The sequence below is a fragment of the Canis aureus genome, chromosome 32 (assembly GCF_053574225.1).
Source record: "Canis aureus isolate CA01 chromosome 32, VMU_Caureus_v.1.0, whole genome shotgun sequence".
Lineage (NCBI taxonomy): Eukaryota > Metazoa > Chordata > Mammalia > Carnivora > Canidae > Canis > Canis aureus.
In genome coordinates this window covers 21,242,264-21,264,571 of record NC_135642.1, presented here as the reverse complement: position 1 = coordinate 21,264,571, position 22,308 = coordinate 21,242,264, and the positions used below count along the sequence as shown (strand labels likewise).

General features: G+C 33.2%; 1 protein-coding gene across 3 annotated transcripts in view; it reads left to right on the top strand.

Moving 5' to 3' along the window:
- The window catches only part of TRPM7 (transient receptor potential cation channel subfamily M member 7), a 114,409-nt gene that overhangs the window by 74,325 nt on the left and 17,776 nt on the right, over positions 1-22,308 (top strand). For 2 of the 3 annotated variants that reach the window (XM_077881072.1, XM_077881074.1), the window contains exons 22-31: positions 1,463-1,637; positions 3,834-3,960; positions 5,266-5,450; positions 6,117-6,249; positions 7,123-7,838; positions 9,817-9,887; positions 13,768-13,864; positions 16,408-16,478; positions 18,931-18,965; positions 21,242-21,267. In XM_077881072.1, coding sequence (XP_077737198.1) covers positions 1,463-1,637; positions 3,834-3,960; positions 5,266-5,450; positions 6,117-6,249; positions 7,123-7,838; positions 9,817-9,887; positions 13,768-13,864; positions 16,408-16,478; positions 18,931-18,965; positions 21,242-21,267 — 1,636 coding nt within the window. The remainder of the gene's footprint in view (positions 1-1,462; positions 1,638-3,833; positions 3,961-5,265; positions 5,451-6,116; positions 6,250-7,122; positions 7,839-9,816; positions 9,888-13,767; positions 13,865-16,407; positions 16,479-18,930; positions 18,966-21,241; positions 21,268-22,308) is intronic. The other variant, XM_077881073.1, reaches the window with a different exon arrangement.

Here is a 22,308-nt window from a genome sequence, read left to right as displayed (position 1 = left end):
AGACCTTTGAATAATTTTAGGATACTTCAGTACAGATTTAAGTTTTGTTTTGAAGTTTTGATTTGGCCTTTTTCTTTAATTACTGGTAAATAATTTGGATTCCGTAGTATTTCAAGTGTCATGAATAATGTTTTGATGATTTGCCTTTTAAGATTTTTTATTCCCCCTCCAAAATCTTTTATCCCAAGATTTTGTTTATTGAAAACATACATTCTCCTAGTATGTAAGTTAAACTGAAGGCATTATTTGACTATTTTACAAATAAAACTGAATCTTGGAGAGTAATAGGACTCTTCAATTGTAAGTCACAGAGACTCTAACTTAAAAAGAAAATTTACTGGCAGATATAAGACTTTTAAAGATGAAGGATCAAGTCTAAATAATTACACATAAATATTTTGTAATTTCTTCACACAGTCCAGATTTATGGTCCTCTTTACCTTTCACATTCCTGCCTACCATTTCTACTTTCTCTGTATATTCGTTTGAAAAAATATATGCAAATGTCATAATTTTTTAGGTTATTTTATTGCAGTTGTTTTTTTTTAGGTTGGTTTATTACAGTTATTGGTAAAGTACAGATTTATTGTAAATGTAGTCTTGATCTGTGAGGGTTTTTCCCTAGTAGATTATTATTTGTGGATGAATACTACATTGTTGGAGGGAGACAACATTCACTTTTTTAGATATAAATGCTGAGCACTCAAACCCCTAATTAAGTAGTTAGAAATTAAAGTTCTAATATAGGATTTTACTTGACTCATAGAATTCTTGAGTAATGATTCCAAAATACATGTTGTGACTTACTAATAAAAATTAATTTTTCATTGATTTATTAGGTGATAGCTCAAATAGGCTTTTTTTTTCCACCTTTGTATTAAAGAATTGCAGACTACCTGATTTGTAAAAGGATTTTTTAACCAAATGGTGTCACTTATTTTTTTAGCACCCATGCTGATACTTCAGTTTATTGTTTTATTTAGCTCTTAGAGCTTTTCAACAGTCTGGGATAAGGGACTATGGTGTAGAGTTCAAGATGGGTGAGAAGAATGCCCTTTTGTGTATGAAGTGGGTAAAGGACAATTATCAAAGGGAGGTAGAAAAGTGAGTCTGAACTTCCAGTATGACAACAGGAAAGAGCACATATGGAAATTCATTTCCTGAAGCTGCCCGTATGTTTATACCTCTTTAAATCTTCATGGACTCAAATGGGCAGACTCCAGTTTGAACCAGTGAAATGACTCATTATATAGAACACGCCTCTGACTTGTCTAGTTTTACAGATCAATTTTTATGTCATCTTGATGTTAAGGTTTATGTAATGATGAGATTTTCCTGAATGCTAATACTAGGAGTCAAAAGATTCTAGTTATTTATTAGAACATTAAAAACTATTTTTAAGATGAAAAAAATTACTGTTTTTAAATTCCCATGTATTTTAACAGTGTTCATTTTTTAACAGGTAGCCAATATGTTCTACATTGTAGTGATTATGGCTCTTGTATTACTTAGTTTTGGTGTTCCCAGAAAGGCAATACTTTATCCTCGTGAAGCACCATCTTGGACTCTTGCTAAAGATATAGTTTTTCATCCATACTGGATGATTTTTGGTGAAGTTTACGCATATGAAATTGACGGTAAGGATTTATGTTTACAAATTCGTCTTTTGGTTATTTTATGTTTTAAAGTCAGAATTGCATTACAGTAATATTACATATTCTCACAAGTCAAACCATTACCAAGCCCTCCCAAAATACAGCAGGTAAGCCTAGAAAACAACTATAAAAATCAGTTGAAAAAGGATTTTAGAGTTTTTTCAGCCACAAATGGAAATCTGGCCTAACCTGGCTTACACAATAAGGTATTTATTAGCTCATGTAACACAAAGTTCAGAGGTAGAGTGGTATTTGAAGTTTGTTAATTCATAGCTAAGGACACCTGTTCTTTTTCATTCCACTGCTCTGTAATCACAGTGTCTGATTGATACAGGTTTCCCTTAGGATTAGAAGACTGTCACTAGCAGTGGGAGGAAAGAGTGGTTTCCATGGTTCTTATGGGTGAGAAGTTACTTTCCGAAAAGCCCCTTATTGAACCTGTTCCTTAAATCTCATTAGCTCAAATTGACTTCAGCCTGCTTATCTCTGAAAACAGTTGGGGCAAGGGGGTAATAGAATTAACAGTGATTAGAGGATCATGGTAGATTCAATGGTAAACTCTTGAATTAACACAATCAACTGTGAACAAATTTTCTGCATAATTTTTTAAATAATTGTTTAGCTAATGAGGCTAGATAAATTGTGAACATAAGTGATGCTGCCAGCTTTCAGAGATGTTCTACTGATGTCCACATTTGCATTTTAGAATCTTTATTTGGTTAGTTTGCTCTTAATCTCTCTTCCACTTTCTCTCTTGTCTTTACTCCTCTTTCAGCCCATACCTATGTTGCTCCCTACCCACCTATTTATAGGTGATGAGGTCAGGCGATGGCTGCATAGTGGTTATCAGTTGTTATCAGATGTTGTTTAAAACAGTGAGGGATCCCTGGGTGGCGCAACGGTTTGGCGCCTGCCTTTGGCCCAGGGCGCGATCCTGGAGACCCGGGATCGAATCCCACATCGGGCTCCCAGTGCATGGAGCCTGCTTCTCCCTCTGCCTGTGTGTCTGCCTCTCTCTCTCTCTTTCTCTCTCTCTCTCTCTCTGTGACTATCATAAATAAATAAAAAATCTCAAAAAAAAAAATAAAACAGTGAGGTTTTACCAGCGTGGTTAAACTTTCTTTCTGTTCCAATGCTTTTCTTTCAGTGCCATTTTCAGGTTTTCATTTTCTGCTTTTTCTGATGTGGATCTAGTTTAGTCGTTATAGAGCATTGGGTATAGCTTCTTGGTCTCCGTCATTTTCTTCCTTGGGTATTTGCTACATCAAACAGATCTGAATAGAATTAAAATAGATACATTAAATTTTTTAAGATTGAACGAATCTTGTGTATTCCTTTGCCTGTGAAATCATGGATTTGAAATGATTTTGACAAAGCCTTTGAGTGTTTTAATGGTGCATCTGTTTTTAAATGATCACTAAAGAAATGTTAATTGTATTGTAAACATTTATATAAGATGTCGCTAATTCATGATTATTCAATTCTAATCTTTACCCCACTGAAATTGGTTTGCTTAATTCTTTAATATTCTGGTGGGTACTATAGCTCCTTTTTTCCTTGTTTTTTTTTTTTTTTTTTTTTTTTTTTCTCCTCAACTGTGTTTTGGCTTCAGAAACATTCCCAGTGAGGTTAATGAAAAGCAAGAAATTCAGACCTCATCATTTTATTCTTGGGAGGCACTTTAACCACTCTTGCAGCCCTCTTGTGACATAATAAGATAAACTCAGTAATCTTTGTTTGTAAATTTACTGTGAGTTTACCATACCCTTTTATAGTACAGTTATTTTTCTTACAGAAATGTTACAGTGTGGCTGAATCTGGGAATTTTATTCTACTTAATGTTCCTCAAGCTAAACCCTGCCTTGAAATGCAGAAATAACACAGAACTATATACCTCCTCATCTGGAATGGAATGGTAGAACAGATACCCATATCCCTCACAAAATTATTCTCTGTTGGAGTGTTTTTAAGTTTGTGTTGCAAGTGCTTGCCTAGAAGCTTTTAATAGAGTCTGAAACAGATTTGTGCATAATTGAAACTTCCTTCAAACAAACAATACTAATTAAAAATAGTTACTGGTGTAGAAACCAAATTGCATTGTATGTTAACTAAAATTTTAATTTAAAAAATAGTTACTGGTGTGATTACTATATCTGAATTTTTTTCTTCTTTCCAAAGTGTGTGCAAATGATTCCACTATCTCTCAAATCTGTGGTCCTGGGACATGGTTGACTCCATTTCTTCAAGCAGTCTACCTCTTTGTACAGTATATCATTATGGTCAATCTTCTTATTGCTTTTTTCAAGTAAGAATTTTATTCAGCTGCTTATTGTAATGAGATCATTTAATATATAATTCTCAGTTTGAAGGAAATACACAAAATTTCAGATCTAAAGATTGTACTGAGGCTTAAACTACTAAAATTATCTTTGAAAATTACAAATAAGGCATACTTTTTCAAATCAAATGAGACTTTAAATTTGAGACTTACCTTTTAACATGCAGGATCTTTTATAAATTTAACCTTAATTTGGGAATTTTACTGGGTTACAAAGGAATACATTCAGTATATAAAACAGGCATATAGAAAATTCAATAATTTCATTAATATTTTGGTGTACATCTTTTTATTTTTTATGAATATTTATGAATTTTTTCTTTTGAAAAATAATGTTCTTATATTTTATATACTATTTTTAACTAAGCAAAATATGAATATTATCCACATTAATAAATATCCCTCTCCGGTTTATTTTTATTTTATTTTTTCTCCAGTTTATTTTTTCATTTATTTTTTAAAGATTTTATTATTCATGAGAGATGCAGAAAGAGAAGCACGCTTCCTGCATGGAGCCCGAAGTGGGACTTGACCCTGGAACTCTGGGATCATGCCCTCAGTGCAAGGCAGGCGCTCAACCACTGAGCTTCCCAGGCTTCCCTTTCCAGTTTAGTTTTAATGCTTGAGCTTCCCAGGCTTCCCTTTCCAGTTTATTTTTAATGCCTACCTGGTATTCCATGATATAGACCCTACTTTTTCAACCATATGTTACATTCTTCAGTTAGATTGTTTATAATTTTTTGTTCCCAAAAACTATATTAATTATGGTTAAATTTTTTATCAGTCCTAACATATGTCCTTAGAATATTTTCCTAAAAGTGGAACTGTGAAGTATGTGCATTTTTAGGACTCTATGCATTTAAGTTAAAGTAGGCCTGCATCCCCAAATCTCTGTCAAGACTAGGTATTATTATCTTTAATGATTGCTATTTGATAGTACATAAAAGTATCGTTTTTATATGCATTTATTTTGTTGCTACTAAGATTGAATATTTCTTAATAGTTTTGTCATTCATATATAACTTTAGAATCCTAATAAGATGATATTTTCTGCTCATTTTTCTGGAGTCTGTAATTAAGACTCCCAGCAATATCAAACTAGTAGCTTATACTTCTTGCTGTATTTTTTCCAATTCCTCATTTGCCTTTTAGTTTTGTGTATGGTAGAGTACTCTTTTGAATCTTTGTTTAGAATAGAATTACAGTAGTTTTTAGTATTTAAAACTGTATTGTATAATTAGCTATGTTTATTTTTATTCTTTATTATTCAAGCAATGTGTATTTACAAGTGAAGGCAATTTCCAATATTGTATGGAAGTACCAACGTTATCATTTTATTATGGCTTATCATGAGAAACCAGTTCTGCCTCCACCACTTATCATTCTCAGCCATATAGTTTCTCTGTTTTGCTGCATATGTAAAAGAAGAAAAAAAGATAAGACTTCAGATGGACCAAGTAAGTAAAATATATTACAGGAAATGTTTTTATTTTACCACTTACCAATATTATGCTGAAGGTTAAGTATTAATTTTATTCAGAAGACTTAATTGGCCAATATTATAAAAAGTTTTTGTTGAATTTGTCTGAACATAAAGGAATTTTAAGTATAATATATCTGTAAAAGTGAATTCAGTATTAAACTTCTCTTTGAATGTGGCATGTCAGTTTGTTTTTGTTAAAATGGTAATGTAAAACAACATTTGCTGTTCTACAAATGATTTTTGCTGCTTTGTAAACAATAACACTAGTTTATTCTATATTTACTACATGAGACTAATCATCATATCAAACCGTGCTTAAAATTTTATAGTGGCTTACTGTTCTACCAAATTGGTTCTTAAATTTCTCTATCTGGGTAAATGAGGGAGAGGTGCAAAGAGAGATGGTAGGGGAAGAGTGTTTTATAGGGAAAGGAAATTAGAAGAGGAGGAGGTACTCCTCTTGCTGAAGAAAAAAATGGAAGTACTTGCTCAATGCTTTAGAAACACTACAGTAAAAAGAGAAAGAAATTACAGATGATAGATATGGTCTTATGAGCCCTAAATAATTCATGACTCATGAGGTGTACAATTTGATATCTTGATAGTCTTCATTGATTTTTTTTTTCTTTTCCCTCCTTAGAACTTTTTTTAACAGAAGAAGATCAAAAGAAACTACATGACTTTGAAGAACAATGTGTTGAGATGTATTTTAATGAAAAAGATGATAAATTCCATTCTGGGAGTGAAGAGAGAATTCGTGTCACTTTTGAGAGGTTCAGAAGGCTCTTTAATTATAATTGATTATATGTCACATGGAATCTGTTATGTCTTTTTTTTTTTTTTTTTGGATTCTGTTATGTCTTATACATGGTCACTGTTCAATTTATGTTTGTCAAATAAGCTTAGTAATTTTATATATTGGAAGACAGTTCAGTTCTAATTTTTAATATTTAGTGTAAGTAAGTCAGTTTCTTATTTTTTTGACACTTGTTACAGAGGACAGGAGATTTACTGTCTTTCCTAGTCAGTGGAGAAAAGTGAAACTATATTGTTTCAAAGCATTTTTTTTTCTTTTTCTATTGGCTTTGCTACCTTCTGGAAGCAGATGGTATAGTTATAATAATGGTAATGATATTTCTATGTATATGTAGCTTTATACACATCCGTGTGTGTTACTTTGATGTGGGGAAATTGTAATAACAAAAATGTTTTTTGAAATTTTGCATTTTATTATAATAGAATCAGCACAAGGAACTCCCCCTCTCCCTCTTTTTTAAAGATTTTGTTTATTCATGAGAGACACACAGAGAGAGAGAGAGAGAGAGAGAGAGAGAGGCAGAGACATAGGCAAAGGAGAAGTAGACTTCCTGTGGGGAGCTTGATGTGGGGCTCGATCCCAGGACCCTGGGATCACAACTCAAGCCAAAGGCAGATGCTCAACCACTGAGCCACCCAGGTGTCCCCCAGCACTGGATCCTTCTTAAACATTAGATGTGCCTTTTATAAGTAAATAATCATCTTATTTTCTATGTTAGCTTGTTTGAGGGCATGTAAAAATTTTTTACCATTGTAATTTATTGAGAGTATAAAAAGAATCTCTAAAACTTTAATTTTTAACATTTATAAAAACTCTGTTTCCCCTACAGGGTGGAGCAGATGTGCATTCAAATTAAAGAAGTTGGAGATCGTGTCAACTATATAAAAAGATCATTACAGTCATTAGATTCTCAAATTGGCCATTTGCAAGATCTTTCAGCCCTGACTGTAGATACATTAAAAACGCTCACTGCCCAGAAAGCTTCTGAAGCTAGCAAAGTTCACAATGAAATCACACGAGAATTGAGCATTTCCAAACATTTGGCTCAAAACCTTATTGACGATGGTCCTGTAAGACCTTCTGTATGGAAAAAGCACAGTGTAGTAAATACACTTAGCTCCTCAGTTCCTCAAGGTGGTCTTGAAAGTACTAATCCTTTTCTTTGTAATATTTTTATGAAAGATGAAAAAGATCCTCAGTGTAACATATTTGGTCAGGATTTACCTGTAATACCCCAGAGAAAAGAATTCAATTTCCCAGAGGCTGGTTCCTCTTGTGGTGCCTTATTCCCAAGTGCTATTTCTCCTCCAGAACTGCGACAGAGACTACATGGGGTCGAGATGTTAAAAATGTTCAGTAAAAATCAAAAATTAGGCAGTTCATCTAATAGCATACCACATCTGTCATCCCCACCAACCAAATTTTTTGTTAGTACACCTTCCCAGCCAAGTTGTAAAAGCCACTTAGAAACTGTTACCAAAGATCAAGAAGTTGTTTGCTGTAAAGCTGCGGAAGGAGATAATGTAGAATTTGGAGCATTTGTTGGTAAGTTTGGCAAATTAATATTTCTATTATCAATATTTTTACTTAAAATTATCACCTTAGAAATAAATAACTAATTAGTAAAACCATGCACTTGTATGGTAAGTGGACTACATTTCATAGATTATGGTTCTAAAAAAATTTTTTTTTTTTTTTTTTTTAATGATAGTCACAGAGAGAGAGAGAGGCGCAGAGACACAGGCAGAGGGAGAAGCAGGCTCCATGCACCGGGAGCCCGATGTGGGATTCGATCCCGGGTCTACCAGGATCGCACCCTGGGCCAAAGGCAGGCGCCAAACCGCTGCGCCACCCAGGGATCCCGGTTCTAAAATTTTTAAAAGGAATCAAGTGGGGAAAATAGGTTGAATAGTTCCATTGGTATATACCTCTTTGGGGAATTTAATAACATTTGTATATAAAACTTACTGGGCTTTTTCTTTTGATTTTGAGAATCTTCTGTTGAGTTCGGTTCACTTGTTGAAAGAACCTGAGTGATTCATGAATGTTAGATACTTGGGAAATAATAGAAAAGTATAGGAAAGGCTACATAGAAATAACTAGAAAAGAGCTGTGTTTTATAAGTTGGGTGACCACATAATTTTTCATCTCAGCCAGTACACTTTTGATAGTGAAAAGGGTATGCTAATAATTACATTAGGACACTAGAGAAAGCCAGGACTCTACTTGGAAAGTGAGGATTTATGGTCAAACCACTATTAATATGCCCAAAGAAGAGAGCATTTCAGAAAAGAATAATTCATTCTTACACTTCAGATAGCTAAAGCACAATAAGGACTGAAAATGTATTTGTTTTGGCAGTGAGTACAGATTAGTGGCCTTGGTGGAATCTGTCTCAGTGAAGTGGTTGAAGGAGAAGCCAGATTATATTGAAATAAAATGTGAATGGGAGGAGGGAGTGTAAAAAGCAGGACTTGGGTAGCAACTATAAAGCTTACTATGATGGTGAAAAGAAGAAATAACTAATACTGTGGTTTGTATCTAAGGTTTTTTATTTCTTTTGTTTTTAATGATGGGGGAGACCTAAGATATTTTAATGTTGATAATATGCCATACAGAAGGGAAAGGTGAAGAGAGAACACTTTATAGAGCTAGCTAGGTTGCTACTATTTGGGAGAATATAGTGTTCTAACAGTCTTCTGTTAGATTAGTAAAGATTAAAGTATTTAACAAAGAGTTCTTAGAAAAAACTTGAGTTGTTTGTGGCCTGATCAGAGTGTTCTGAGGCATGAAAGAGGCCCTCTGTCTCTTCAGGTTTGAATTTTTCCATCAGGTGACTTCCTAACCTTGTCTTAACACTTGTTTGAGTCTTCCCAGCTTAGAAATTTACCTAGTCACGAAACCTGTATGGAGATTAGTCAGAGAATATGGCATGTCCACGTAATCTCCACATTGAGGCCAACCCTGTAACTTATCTAAATAACTGAGCATACTGATCTCTGCTAGGCTGTGTACAGTTCAGTATGGATTTAGAGACAACTTTTCCTGCATAAAATCTATCCCAATTTATTTTTTTAAAGTACATTTTAGTCTATTAGTATATTGCCACTGGGATGGATATGTATAGATACCTATTTATCTCTACATATAATTTGTATATATAGTATGTGAATATATATGTATAATAAAGATCACATATTATTATATATGTAATTTTATATTTTATTAATAGTAAAAGCAGTGCTGCCCTTTTTTCTTTTTTTCAAGCAATTAATATCATATGTTGGATTTATTTTAGGAGGCCTTTGGCTTTTGCTCTTACTATAAACTCAACTACTCATCTCTAGCATCTTGACAGATATTTTTACTATATATCAGAAAATCTACCAGAAACTTCAGAGCCATCAAAACTACTTTTAAAAATAACATAAAATCACTTTTATGTAGACTTTCGGCAAGGACATTATTTTTTGATAAGAAAAAATAAATATTTTTTGTTGTAATCTTTTTTTTTCTCTTTAAGGACACAGAGATAGCGTGGATTATTTGCAGAAGTTTAAAGAAACATCAAACAAGATAAAAGAAATATTATCTGTAAGTAAATCCTTATAACAGCACAGTTCAACCTTATTTTGCTATTTGTGTGTTTAGTTCAAAAGAACATTAAATATTTCAATTAAAAATGCAGTTTTAGCAGAGATCATCATCAACATGATGGTCCCAAATATTTAAAGCTACATACCATTTAAAATGAAGAAACGATTGAATATGAAAAATGTTCTACAAATAGCTTGCACTTTTTTAATTAATAAAAATTAAAAATACCTATTTAACAATTCTCTTAAAAAAAAAAATGCTTGCACCTATACATTTGCCCTTGACCAAATACTGAATTCAACTCTTTCCTGCCCCAGAATTTATTAGATCATAACCCTGTCTGTCAAGGAACCTGTAGCCAAGCAGTAAAAAGCTGAATATGCCAGTAACTACAGTATAATGTTCAGGTGTAAGATATTCAATAAATGTTTGCTAATTAACTTTTTTAAATGTATAGAACAGTGAGTGAAAAGTATTTAACTGTTGCTTTCATAAATACCTATAATGATAGAATCTTAATATGAGGGAAAGGAACCAGTAGGGAAACCAGTATTTTTATTTTTAAATTCAATCTCTTGTTTTATCTTGGAGGAAGAACTGATTGGGAATTAAAATTTTAAAAACAAGAAAACATAGATGGAGAGAAATTGAGCATTCAGACGATAATCTTAAGGATTAAAAAGTATAACTTTTTTCTGATGGGCAGATAATAAAAAATTGTAACAGATATTTTGAGTTGGAAAGAAAGAATGCTAAAACTCTTCTCTAACTTACCATTTAAGAATCTGTGTGTTTCATTGTATATAAATTAACGCAAAGTTTTTTAAAAATTAAAGGAGATAATAAAGTAATCTGAGGAGTTTGTTGATAACTCTTATGGCATGTTTTTCCAGTAAGGCTGGTGGAAACTTTAATGGAGTACATCAGAAAGAGAGGGTGTAGGGTAACCATTGTGTGAAATTATTAAGGAGTCAGGAGAAAACCAAGAATACGATTTCTCAGCTGAAATAAGACTTGAGATAGCATGAATTTTTTACCAGCCATATCAGCATTTGGTTTTTATTTTTATTTTTATTTTTTATTTTTAATTTATTGGTTTTTTTTAAAAGATTTTATTTATGAGAGACACAGAGAGAGAGACAGAAGACACAGGCAGAGGGATAAGCAGGCTCCACGCATGGAGCCTGATTGGGGACTCAATCCCGGGACTCCTGATTGGGGACTCAATCCCGGGACTCCAGGACCACGCCCTGGGCTGAAAGCAGGCGTCAAACTGCTGAGCCATCCAGGGATCCCCAGCATTTAGTTTTTAGCCAGGAAAACTAAAGTGGGAATATGGATATGGGGAAAGTAAATCTTTGGAGTGATTCTGACTAGAGGATTGGCATGTTATCACAGTAAAAGATTGGAACTGCTAACTAGTTGGAAATATTTAGAGTTGTCAGACTCAGCAGTCAAAACCTCAAGTTCACCATCTTCCTCATGCTCAGCAGACATATTCCTTCAGTATTTCCTGTCTCTGTTAATAACATCAGCATTCTAGTTTTATCAAGGCATAACTGCAGTCCTACTTCTCTCATCATTCAACAGCCAATCTAACTTGTTTTGCTTCCTAAACATTTTTGTAGTATCTCAGGTTCTCTCAGTACTAACAACTACCCTGACTTAGGCTGTCATTCTCTAATATGTATTTCTTTTTTTTTTTTTTAAGTTTTTATTTATTTATTCATGAAAGACACAGAGAGAGGCAGAGACACAGGCAGAGGGAGAAGCAGGCTCCATGCTGGGAGCCTGATGTGGGACTCGATCCCGGAACTCCAGGATCATGCCCTGGGCTGACGGCAGGCATTAAACTGCTGAGCCACCCAGGGATCCCCTCTAATATGTATTTCATTGAACTTTTAAAATGCCTCTATGGCATTAAAATGTCACAGTGGCAGTTGAAAGAACTGTATCAGTATGTTCTTGTGGCATTAAGGTTTCCCCCACAGATTTCACTTTTTAATAATGAACCTATTAAATGAAGTAAAAACCCAGAGTATGCTAAAATTTTTAAGTGGGCAGGTAACTTTCTAGTAAAAAGAAGAAGAAATTACAAGTTTCTGTGAAAAGTGGCAGAAAAGTGGTGGCCGTGTTTTGAATTAAACAATTTTGAGTAAATTACTTAGAGAAAAAGAACTCAAACTATATTAATAGAATAATGAGCTCTAGGTTAGAGTCTGAGACTTTGAGTTCTTGAATGTGGGTTATAGACCTCTTTGAAAATCAAATGAAAACCATAGACCCTCTTCCCATAAAAATGCACATATACAAAATTTTATCTATATGGAATTTTACAAATATCTGGAAGCCCACCATCAATCCTGCACTAGAATTTCTGTTATAGATGATTCTATGAAACTCATGTGTCATATCAAAGAAAGCACTTAAATAAAGCAAATAAGAAATAGCTAAAACTGGTTCCAAAAGAAACAACTAAAATCAGAAAGGAAATTGGAGTCGCATTGTGACCACATAAAAGGTTAGCACTCTCACTTGGTTATATAATCAGCTGTATATGAAGAGTACAGAGCATCAAAGGTAGAAAAGCTTAACTTTCTTGATGTAAGTTGAATTTACTTAATAAAAGTAATACTTTATTGCAGGAATACTATTTTAAAACTCACTGTTTCTGAGAGGTGGTAGAAGTTTGGGAATATCTTAGAGTTGCATAATAGTGTGTAACCTATTTATAACTTGAAGAGAGAAAACTCTGAATGGATTGGGTTGTCCCCACATTAATTTAATGCAGTTTGTTCATCTGGGAAAATGGGTAGGTAAAAATGAGAAAGTTAAGGGAGAATTAGACTATAAAATATTGTACAGGTAGAACAGTTGAAACAGTGAACATTTTGGTGACTCCAAAATAACGCTCCTGCATATAAGAATTTAATAGGGAGGGTTAGATTAGAAATTGATGAGAAGGGAAATGCTTTGTCAGTAAGTACAAATGGATGAGTAGAAATTTGGAAAAGTCTGTTTATGTTCTTGTATCACTTCATAAACTCTGATGAATTAAAGCTTTTATTTATTTATTTTTAAAGATTTTATTTATGAGAGACAGAGAGGCAAAGACATAGGCAGAGGGAGAAGTAGGCTTCCTGCAGGTAACCTGATGCAGGACCTGATTCCAGGACCCTGGAATCACAACCTGAGCCAAAGGCAGGTGCTCACACTGGGCCACCCAGGTGCCCCTGAATTCCAGCTTTAAATGTAAAAATTCAAATCATTTCAGAAAATAGAAATATTAAGTCAGTAAGACCAGGAGGACTTTTTAAATGTATAAGGAATAAACAGTATTGAAGGATGTGAAGAGATTTAAGTACCAAAAAATGGAAATCATAGATAAGTAAAAACAAATTTGTGAAAAATTGAAATGTGACAAATAATGATCAAATCTTTATTATGTAAACAGCTCATATAATTAATAAGAAAGCTATCCAGAAACCCCTTCTTCCCCCTAAAAACCTCTCCTCTCTACTCCTTTATCTTCCAAACTCTTATAATCTGTCAGTGTAAAATAGCATTTTGTTTTTTAGGTAAACAGGTAAACGTTTTATTATTTTCCCTACAGTTTTTCATAGTTCCCTCAGTTTTTTATGAAATTGTATTACTATTGAAAAGGATCCATTCAGATGGGTTTATGAACAATAAATAGTATATTTTGATGTAGTTTTTTGAGATTGTCATTGAAGAAAATTAACCTGTAACATATTTGGTGTCCAGGTAGATTAAAGCATATTGAGCTGAATAGATACAGAGACGCTTATACTACTTAGTATAATCATTTGAAATTCAGTTTAATTCTTTTTAAATTGTGTATTTGTGCAATATACAGAATGATGTTCCTTCTGAAAATGCTTTGAAACATGTGAGTTCTCATGCTGGATTTACTGAATGTCGTAAAACTTCTATTCCTCTTCATTTAGAACAAGGTAAGTTTCTGACTTGTGAATCATGTTACCAAACATGCTCATTTAAGCTTTCCGTATATTTTATGTATGTCACACACCTGAGCAGCAAATGTTTCAAGAGTCAGAAAATGACGATTCAGGTCATTCATTGTTCCTTTAAGTTTGAATAATACACATAATCCCAATATTCTCATATTTTTTACAAATTGTTTAGTACCTAGATGATCTTTATGAATCTGCGGGTTTTAACTTACACAGATGAATCTGTAGTGTTTTAACCTATTTTTCTAATTTAACTTTTAAAAATAGCTAATATGGGCAGCCCTGGGTGGCTCAGCAGTTTAGTGCCGCCTTCGGCCCTGGGCATGATCCTGGAGACCTGGGATCGAGTCCCACGTCGGGCTACCTGCATGGAGCCTGCTTCTCCCTCTGCCTGTGTGTGTGTGTGTCTCTCTCTCTCTTTCTGTGTCTCTAATAAATAATAAAATCTTAAAAAAAAAAAAGCTAATACTTTTATTTGGCTCAGAATTAAAATACAAACACACACAAGTACTTTGAAAATAAGTCTGTCTCATTCCAACCTAACATGTAACCACTTATTTTTATTTATTCTCTTGAGTTTCACACAGATCCTATAAGACAGTAGTCTTCTTCCTCTCATTTTTACACAGAAAGAAATATACCATACATCTACACCTTTAATTTTTCACTAGAGAATTAAATGGCCTGGGGATGTTTCCATATCACACTTTTTTTTATGAGTCAAAAGTTATATATGCATATAAATTTAAATTTATTATTCAGCTTTTCACTAATGTGCATTTAACGTTTATAGCGTTCCTTAAGAAAAACATCACTACTATGTCCAGCTGACCATCATTTCCCCTTTCATTCTCTTCTGGTATACAGCATTATCAAGTTGGAAGTTTTCCAGGAGTGCAAGTTGGTTTAACACTAACATCAAAAATATAATTGATGAGGGGCACCTGGCTGGCTAAGTCAATACAGCATGCAACTCTTGATCTTGGGGTTGTGAGTCCAAGGCCCATGTTGAGTGTAGAGCTTACTTAAAGAAAAAAAAATTATATATATGTATGTATGTATAATTGATGTACGATAGTAACAGAGGAGAAAAATCATTTGATCATCTCAGTAGCTGTAGAAAAGGCATTTGATGACATTCTGCATCCATTCATGATTAAAACTCCTAGCAAAGTTAGAATGGAGTTTCCTTAATCTGAATAAGGGATATTGACAAAAAGTTACCACAGATACTATATTTCATAATGATCAATTGAAAACCACATGGGGATCCAAGGCAGGGATTCTGGCTGTTACTATTTCTATTTAACATTCTTGCTGGAGAAATAAAGTAAGAAAAAGAATGGTGGAAGGGTTAGCAGGGAAGAAATAAAATTCATTTTCAGTAACATGGATGTTCTTTCTGCAGTTAATTTTCTGCTTCTTAATTTTGCATCCTCATATTTCAGCTTTAGACCATAACTTTTGACCTCCCCTTAAAGAAGGCAAGAATTGAACTCTTCCCCTCCCCCGGTTCCCAAATACACGCGCACGTGCACATACACACACGTTTACTCTTTTCCACCAATATAATTATATTGTAATTTTGGTTAGATCAGCACTAGATTCTCTGCTATTGACTACATTTCTTCAAGATACTCAGATACATAATGCATTTTATCAGTTTCATTATCTTGAAAAAATTTTGTCCAGACTCTTCTAATGTATTTCAATCTTGTCTTTTTTGCCCTCTACACTCAGAATACAAATTTTGTTCTAAGATTCCCCATCACTATTCATTCTGAGATTTTTCTTCACTATGTCATAAAGTTGTAAATTCTAAGTTACTTTAGAATTTAACATCCTGACTTTTTAAAATAGGCTTAATTCTTAAGTTTAGGATAAAGAAAAACAAGATATGATAAAGATATGGCATCTTAAATAATGGGAGGAGAGATTAACTTTTTTTCTATTACTATAAAATGATGTATGTTTAAGATCATGAATTACAATGTTGTGATGGCAAGAGATTGAAATCCTACCAAATGTCCATCAGTACGAGTTTGGTTATTATTCTGTACAATTATTGTACACCCATAGTATGAAGTTCAATGTAACATCAAAATAGAGAAAGTTCTCTGTGTATTGATTATGGAAAGATCGCCAAGCTTAAAGTTAAAAAACCAACAATAAAACCACCCAAAATATGTATTATTATCCTATTTATTTATGGTTTTAAAAAATGATAGGTGTACACACACAAAAAATAAATGGTAGGATACATAAGAAATTTGGAAATAGGAAGAGTAAGATTTTTTCCGTTATAGTCTTTTATTTCTTAGTGCCTTTTTAGAAAAGTAAATTGAATAATTTTGATACCCTGTCAAGAGATCTGTGGGCATGTAGCTCAATCTTCAGCAGTGTTGAGGAGGGGATAAATTATCTTATGAAGGTTACACTGTATGTAAAAACAATTTGTGTTTTGTTAGTTGATATCAAAAAACTTTCAATTGTATAACTTACGTTTTAAAATTTTCTTTAAGTAGAAAATAGCAGTAGAAGGCCATCTACAGAAGAAACTCAGGAAGTAGATTCCAAAGCAGCTTTACTACCGGTTTGTACATTTCAATTAAACAAATGCATATTTTAATATGTGTATTTATTTAAAAAGAGCTAAAAGATGGTGATATGTTATTTGAGGTTATATTTACTGTTCAAAAAAATTTTACCTTAGAAAACTAACATTAGTACGTGGTGGCAATTATTCTTAGTAGAGTTTCTTCCTGTTGTCTGAATAGTTAGGGGTTTATTTTTACTTATTTATGTATTTAGATATATAGATCTATAAAATTATCTTTATAATTTTATGTTTTTCATCATGATAAATATAAAATTATCTTTATAATTTTATGTTTTTCATCATGATAAGTGTAGTCTTTAATCCCCACCTTCTATTTATCCCATCCTCTCGCCCACCTTCCCTCTTCCCAGATCCACAGTTTGTTCTTTAAAAGAGTCTTGGTTTATCTCTTTGCTTGTTTGTTTTGTTTCTTAAATTCCACATATGAGCAATCGTATGATATATGTCTTTCTCTAACTTATTTCATTTAGTATTCTCCAGTTCTGTCCATGTTGTTGCAAATGGCAAGGTTTTATTCTTTTTATGGCTGAATAATATTCCAGTGTATATATACCATATGTTCTTTATCCATTCATCTATCACTGGACACTGGGAAGCTTCCATCATTTGGGTATTATAAATAATGCTGGAATAAACATAGAAGTGCATGTATTCCTTTAAATTAATGTTTTTGTATTTTTGGCTAAATACCCAGTAGTGCAATTACTACATCATAAGATAGTTCTGTTTTTAACTTTCTGGGGAGCCTTCATACTGTCTTCCACAGTGGAAGTTTGCCTTCCCACCAGCAGTGCAAAATAATTCTTTTTTTTCCCACATCCTTGCTGACATTTGTTGTTTCTTAAATGTTTTTGATTTTGGCCTTGCTGACAGATGTGAGGTGATAATCTCATTGTAGTTTTGATTTGCATTTCCCTCATGATAAGTGGTGTCGAGCATCTTTTCATGTGTCTGTTGGCCATCTCTGTGTCTTTGGAGAAATGTCTGTTCATGTGTTCTGCCCATTTTTATTGGATTATTTGTTTAGGAGGTATTAAATTATATCAGTTCTTTATATATTTTAGATACTAACCCTTTATCAGATATGTCATTTGCAAATATATTCTCCCATTCCATAGATTGCCTTTTAGTTTTGTTGATTGTTTCCTTTACTATCAGAAACTTTTTGATGTAATCCCAATAGTTTATTTTTGCTTTTATTTCCCTTGCCTCAGGAGAGATAGCTAGAAAAAAATACTGCTATGGCCAGTGTTAAGAGAGATTACTGTCTATGCAATAGTTTAGGAAATTTTAAAGAAAAATTTATACAAAAGAAAAGCAGTAATCTGTTTGTAGTGAAACTGTATGAAGTCGTTCCCAACCAATTTAGGTAGTATTTGATTTTACAAATACTTTAAAAAGCATACTCTGGCAAGCCAAACAAATAGCTTGGGAAAAAGAAAAACTGTTCCTTTATATGAGTCAGGTATAGAAATCACTACTCATAATTATCCTGGATTATCAGGAACATATTAACTTACATTCTGCTATAAGGAGGTTGTATTATTGAAAATCATGTTATTAAAAAAATTATTTCAATGAGAAGAGGGGGTTAGTTAACACAGTTTCATAGTAACAGTTCCTTCTTTCTGAAAGACCTATCCTGAACCTAAGCAGCAGAATTTTGCCACAAATTAAGTTCTATTGAAGATGACCTGACAATGCCAAATTATAAGACTTTTGGGTTTCAAGTTACATAAACAGCATTAAACCTCTAATAACTTAAGATAGTAGAATTATTGGTTACAGAACTAAAACAAGTATGATTATTAAAGTGATTAAAACAAATTAAAAAAAAAAAGACGCAATTCAAAAAGTCCTGAAAATTAGGGGAAAAAATCTAAAATAAAAAATAACTCATTGGAAGTTAATAACGTAGATCAGGCATAGCTAAATGGAGAATTACTAAATTGGATCAGAATGTAATCATACATTTAAAATTAGATGAAAAAACTGCAGAGTAAAAACAATACACACATACAGAAAAAGACTTTAATGAAATATGTCTAAATGTTTTTGGTGATTTGTTTACAGTGTGCATGATTTTAACTTTACTCTTTATACTTTGTTGTGTTTTTCTTTTGTGGGCACATAGTATTTAAGAGTATAAAGTTGTCATCAGAAAAAAGCAACTAGCCAGACTACAATTATATTGTAGGAAATAACAATCACAAAATTATTCTATATTGTGGAGTGGTCTTAAGATAATTATATCCATTTATTATTTTATTAGTTCAGGTGTATGAAACAAGGACTTCACATTAATTTTTCAGTCCTTCATTCTTAAAACCTACTATAGGAAACAAAACAGGTTTAAACAGTTAAACTTCATCTAGAGAGATTTTTTTTTCTTTAACTTTACGTTTGTGTTTGTTTTTGACTAAAGGATTGGTTACAAGATAGACCATCAAACAGAGAAATGTAAGTAAGTCTTTTCTCATCATTAACCTAAAAAGTATCATAGTTATTTGATGTTGTCTTTTTTTTGTTCTTTGTACCATTTCTTAAATACTCCTTTATAGATGGATGATAATTATTTATTTAAGTGGCTCTTGTCTTTACATAGACGAGATTGGGGGCACTCATTTATTATGAATTAATATATACACTTAAAATTATAATTCTTTATAGTTACATTGTTAGAGCCATACTATAATTACTACTCTACTAAAATCTTCCTTATAATATGATTTTATTTAGTCCTGTTTCCAACTTGCTGTTGAATAAAATTTATTCAAAGATCTAGTTTGACAATTTAGCTTTGCACTTAGCTAACTTCTATACCCATCATTGTAATCAGCAAGCCTTACCCCTGCTTTTGGAAAAGGTAATTAGAGCAGTTATTACACAGTATACATTAAAAAGTTTGCATTCAGGGAGATCCACTACAAAGCTGATACAGTAATCCAGAACCAAATGTGGAAACAAAAGGCAATCTGACAGGTAATCATCCCTAGAAAGTAAAAATTTTTAGTACATATTAAACATAAAGAAGAATCAAAGATAATCTATGTGATTCCAGCCTGAGAATTAGTTTTTTTTAGGATTCTAAAGAACATTAAAAAAAAAAAAAAAGTCCTCTTGTTTTAATGCCTATTTGATAGTGGAAGCGTAATAGAGTTACTTTGAGATATGGACTACTTGAGAAGGAAATTATTAGATATTCCACAGTGTTCCCCATTTCCTTCTGTGTACCAGAAATATATGTGAATATAGAAGAAAATAAACCAAGTGCCACATGGACATCCAGTATTCAAGTTCTTTGGATATTATGGGCCTGTATGGCATTTGGAAGACCAATCTGTAGTCAGATCTCTTCAGAGTATACTATCTTTTATAACCAAAATCATACGATGTAAATACAGAATAGGTACTTGAAGTTGATGTTAATTCAGCTAGCAAGAGAACCTTATCTTACACAGTGTTGAGCCATAGAAATACCCAAAGAGGTGGAGTTGGTTAGTACTTTTTAGATGCTAAGTAAAGAGTAGTTTATCAGCAGCAAGGAGATGAGGCTAGGGTGAAAATACTTCCTATAATAAAATATTTAGGGGCAGCCCTGGTGGCGTAGTGGTTTAGCGCCGCCTGCAGCCCGGGGTGTGATCCTGGAGACCTGGGATTGAGTCCCACATCGGGCTTCCTGCGTGGAGCCTGCTTCTCCCTCTGCCTGTGTCTCTGCCTCTCTCTCTCTCTCTGTGTGACTATCATAAATAAATAAAAATTAAAAAAAAATATTTATATTAAGGTGAAAGTCAGTAGGAAATAACAGTATCAGATCAAAGTAAGAGCTAAAAAGAGACTGTAAAAGTTCTTCACTTCAGAGGTCCTTTCTGAATCTGGTCTTTTTTATTCCTGAGCAAGGCCCCATAGCTGTAGGATGAGAGAGCTAAGCTTCTAACCCATTTTACTTGATTCTTATTGCATTTTCCTTTCTACTGTACCTGTCTAATTTGCACTGGAATCCATGGGATTAATAAAACCTCCTCTTGGTACCAATATATGTTGTTACAAATAAATATATTCAACATTGGAAAATTTTTTTCAACATTATAAATTGAGTTTTGCCAAATGATGTCTATTTGCCTTTCTCTCCATTCTTTGCCCACAATTCTGTATTTTCAGAAATCTGCAAAGTCATTTCAAGGCATTCTTAATATAGTAAAGAATTTATCTCCATGAATAGAGAAGTCAGAATATTTTGCTCTATTAGTACTAGAACCTTCAATTTGGCAGCAAACTACTAACATTTAGGTATAAATTGGAGGTACAGGGGATCCCTGGGTGGCTCAGTGGTTTAGCGCCTGCCTTTGGCCCAGGGCGTGATCTTGGAGTCCTGGGATCCAGTCCCACATCAGGCTCCCTGCATGGAGCCTGCTTCTTCCTCTACCTGTGTCTCTGTGTCTCTTTCTCTCTCTCTCTCTCGTCTCTCATGAATAAATAAAATCTTAAAAAAAAAATAAAAAATTGAAGGTACAAAGTGTTTATAAAATGTATGTATGTTGACATATTTATATCCATGTGTGAATTTGACACTGGCTTAAGGGAAATGTCATATATTCAAACGAAAGTGAGTCTGGATCTCAGAATTACTTAAATAGTATTATATTAAATAATCATAATAACTTTACAAAATAAGAAATTGTATGGTAGCCAAAACAAAGATTGCGTCACAACTCATATTTTTTGGTTTTCTTTAGGCCATCTGAAGAAGGAACATTGAATGGTGAGTCCATATGGTAGATTTAATGTGAAAAAATGAGGATCATCTGTGATCTGTTAACAGCAAATAACACATTATTCTAGCTAGGAAACTTTATTTTTTTTATTTTTATTTTTTTTTAGCTAGGAAACTTTAGACTTCATGTTTGAAAGCCAATGTGATAAAAATTTCTTCCCTCAGCTAGTTTCTCTTCAAAATAACAGCTTCACAAATATATGAAATCACCATATAATATCATATCTTTACTGTCACCCCACCTCCCTTCATTTCTATGACCTAGCCTGCTCTTTTCCCTTGTAGTCCCTGTTTTAGTTAATGATACTCTTTCAGTCAGTGAGGTCAAACCTGAGGAGTTACTCTTGACCCCCTTGACCTTGCACTCACAAAGTCCTTTTGTATTTACTTCTTAAATATCTCTAGAACCCATTTTCCACTTTACATCCTGCTCCTGCTTTCAGTTCACCCCTTCATTTTTTAAACCTTTTGTTGAAGTATATAACATGCATGGGTACTCTAAGTATACCCATGTAATTAGCACCCACATTACAAAACAGAATATTGCCAGTACCCTCATGTTTATGGAATCATAAAGTACATACTTTTGTGTCTGGCTTTTTCCTCCTTGCATATGTTTATGAGATTCATGTGTCTAGTGGTAGTTCATGCATTCTCATTACTATACAGTATTTCCTTCTGTGAATATATTGAGTTTATCCATTCTGATGGGCATTTCATAGTTCCACTGTATGATAACTATGAATAGTACTGTTGATGAGTATTCTTGTTCCTGTTGTTTGGTAAATATTTGTATTTATTTTTTATTGGTCTTGTACTCCTAGGTGGTAAGGTATATATATATGTTCGCATTTAGTATTTTACTGCCATCTGGGTTTTTAGAGTTATGCCACTTAGGCTCCCTTTCAGTCTGTCTTCTCTTCTGCCACTACACTTACCATCTTCTGCTTTTCATTTTCCCCACTGTCATTGGCTAAAATCCAGTATCGTTTCTTAGCATGGCATATTTGGTTCCTTACAATTTGTTGT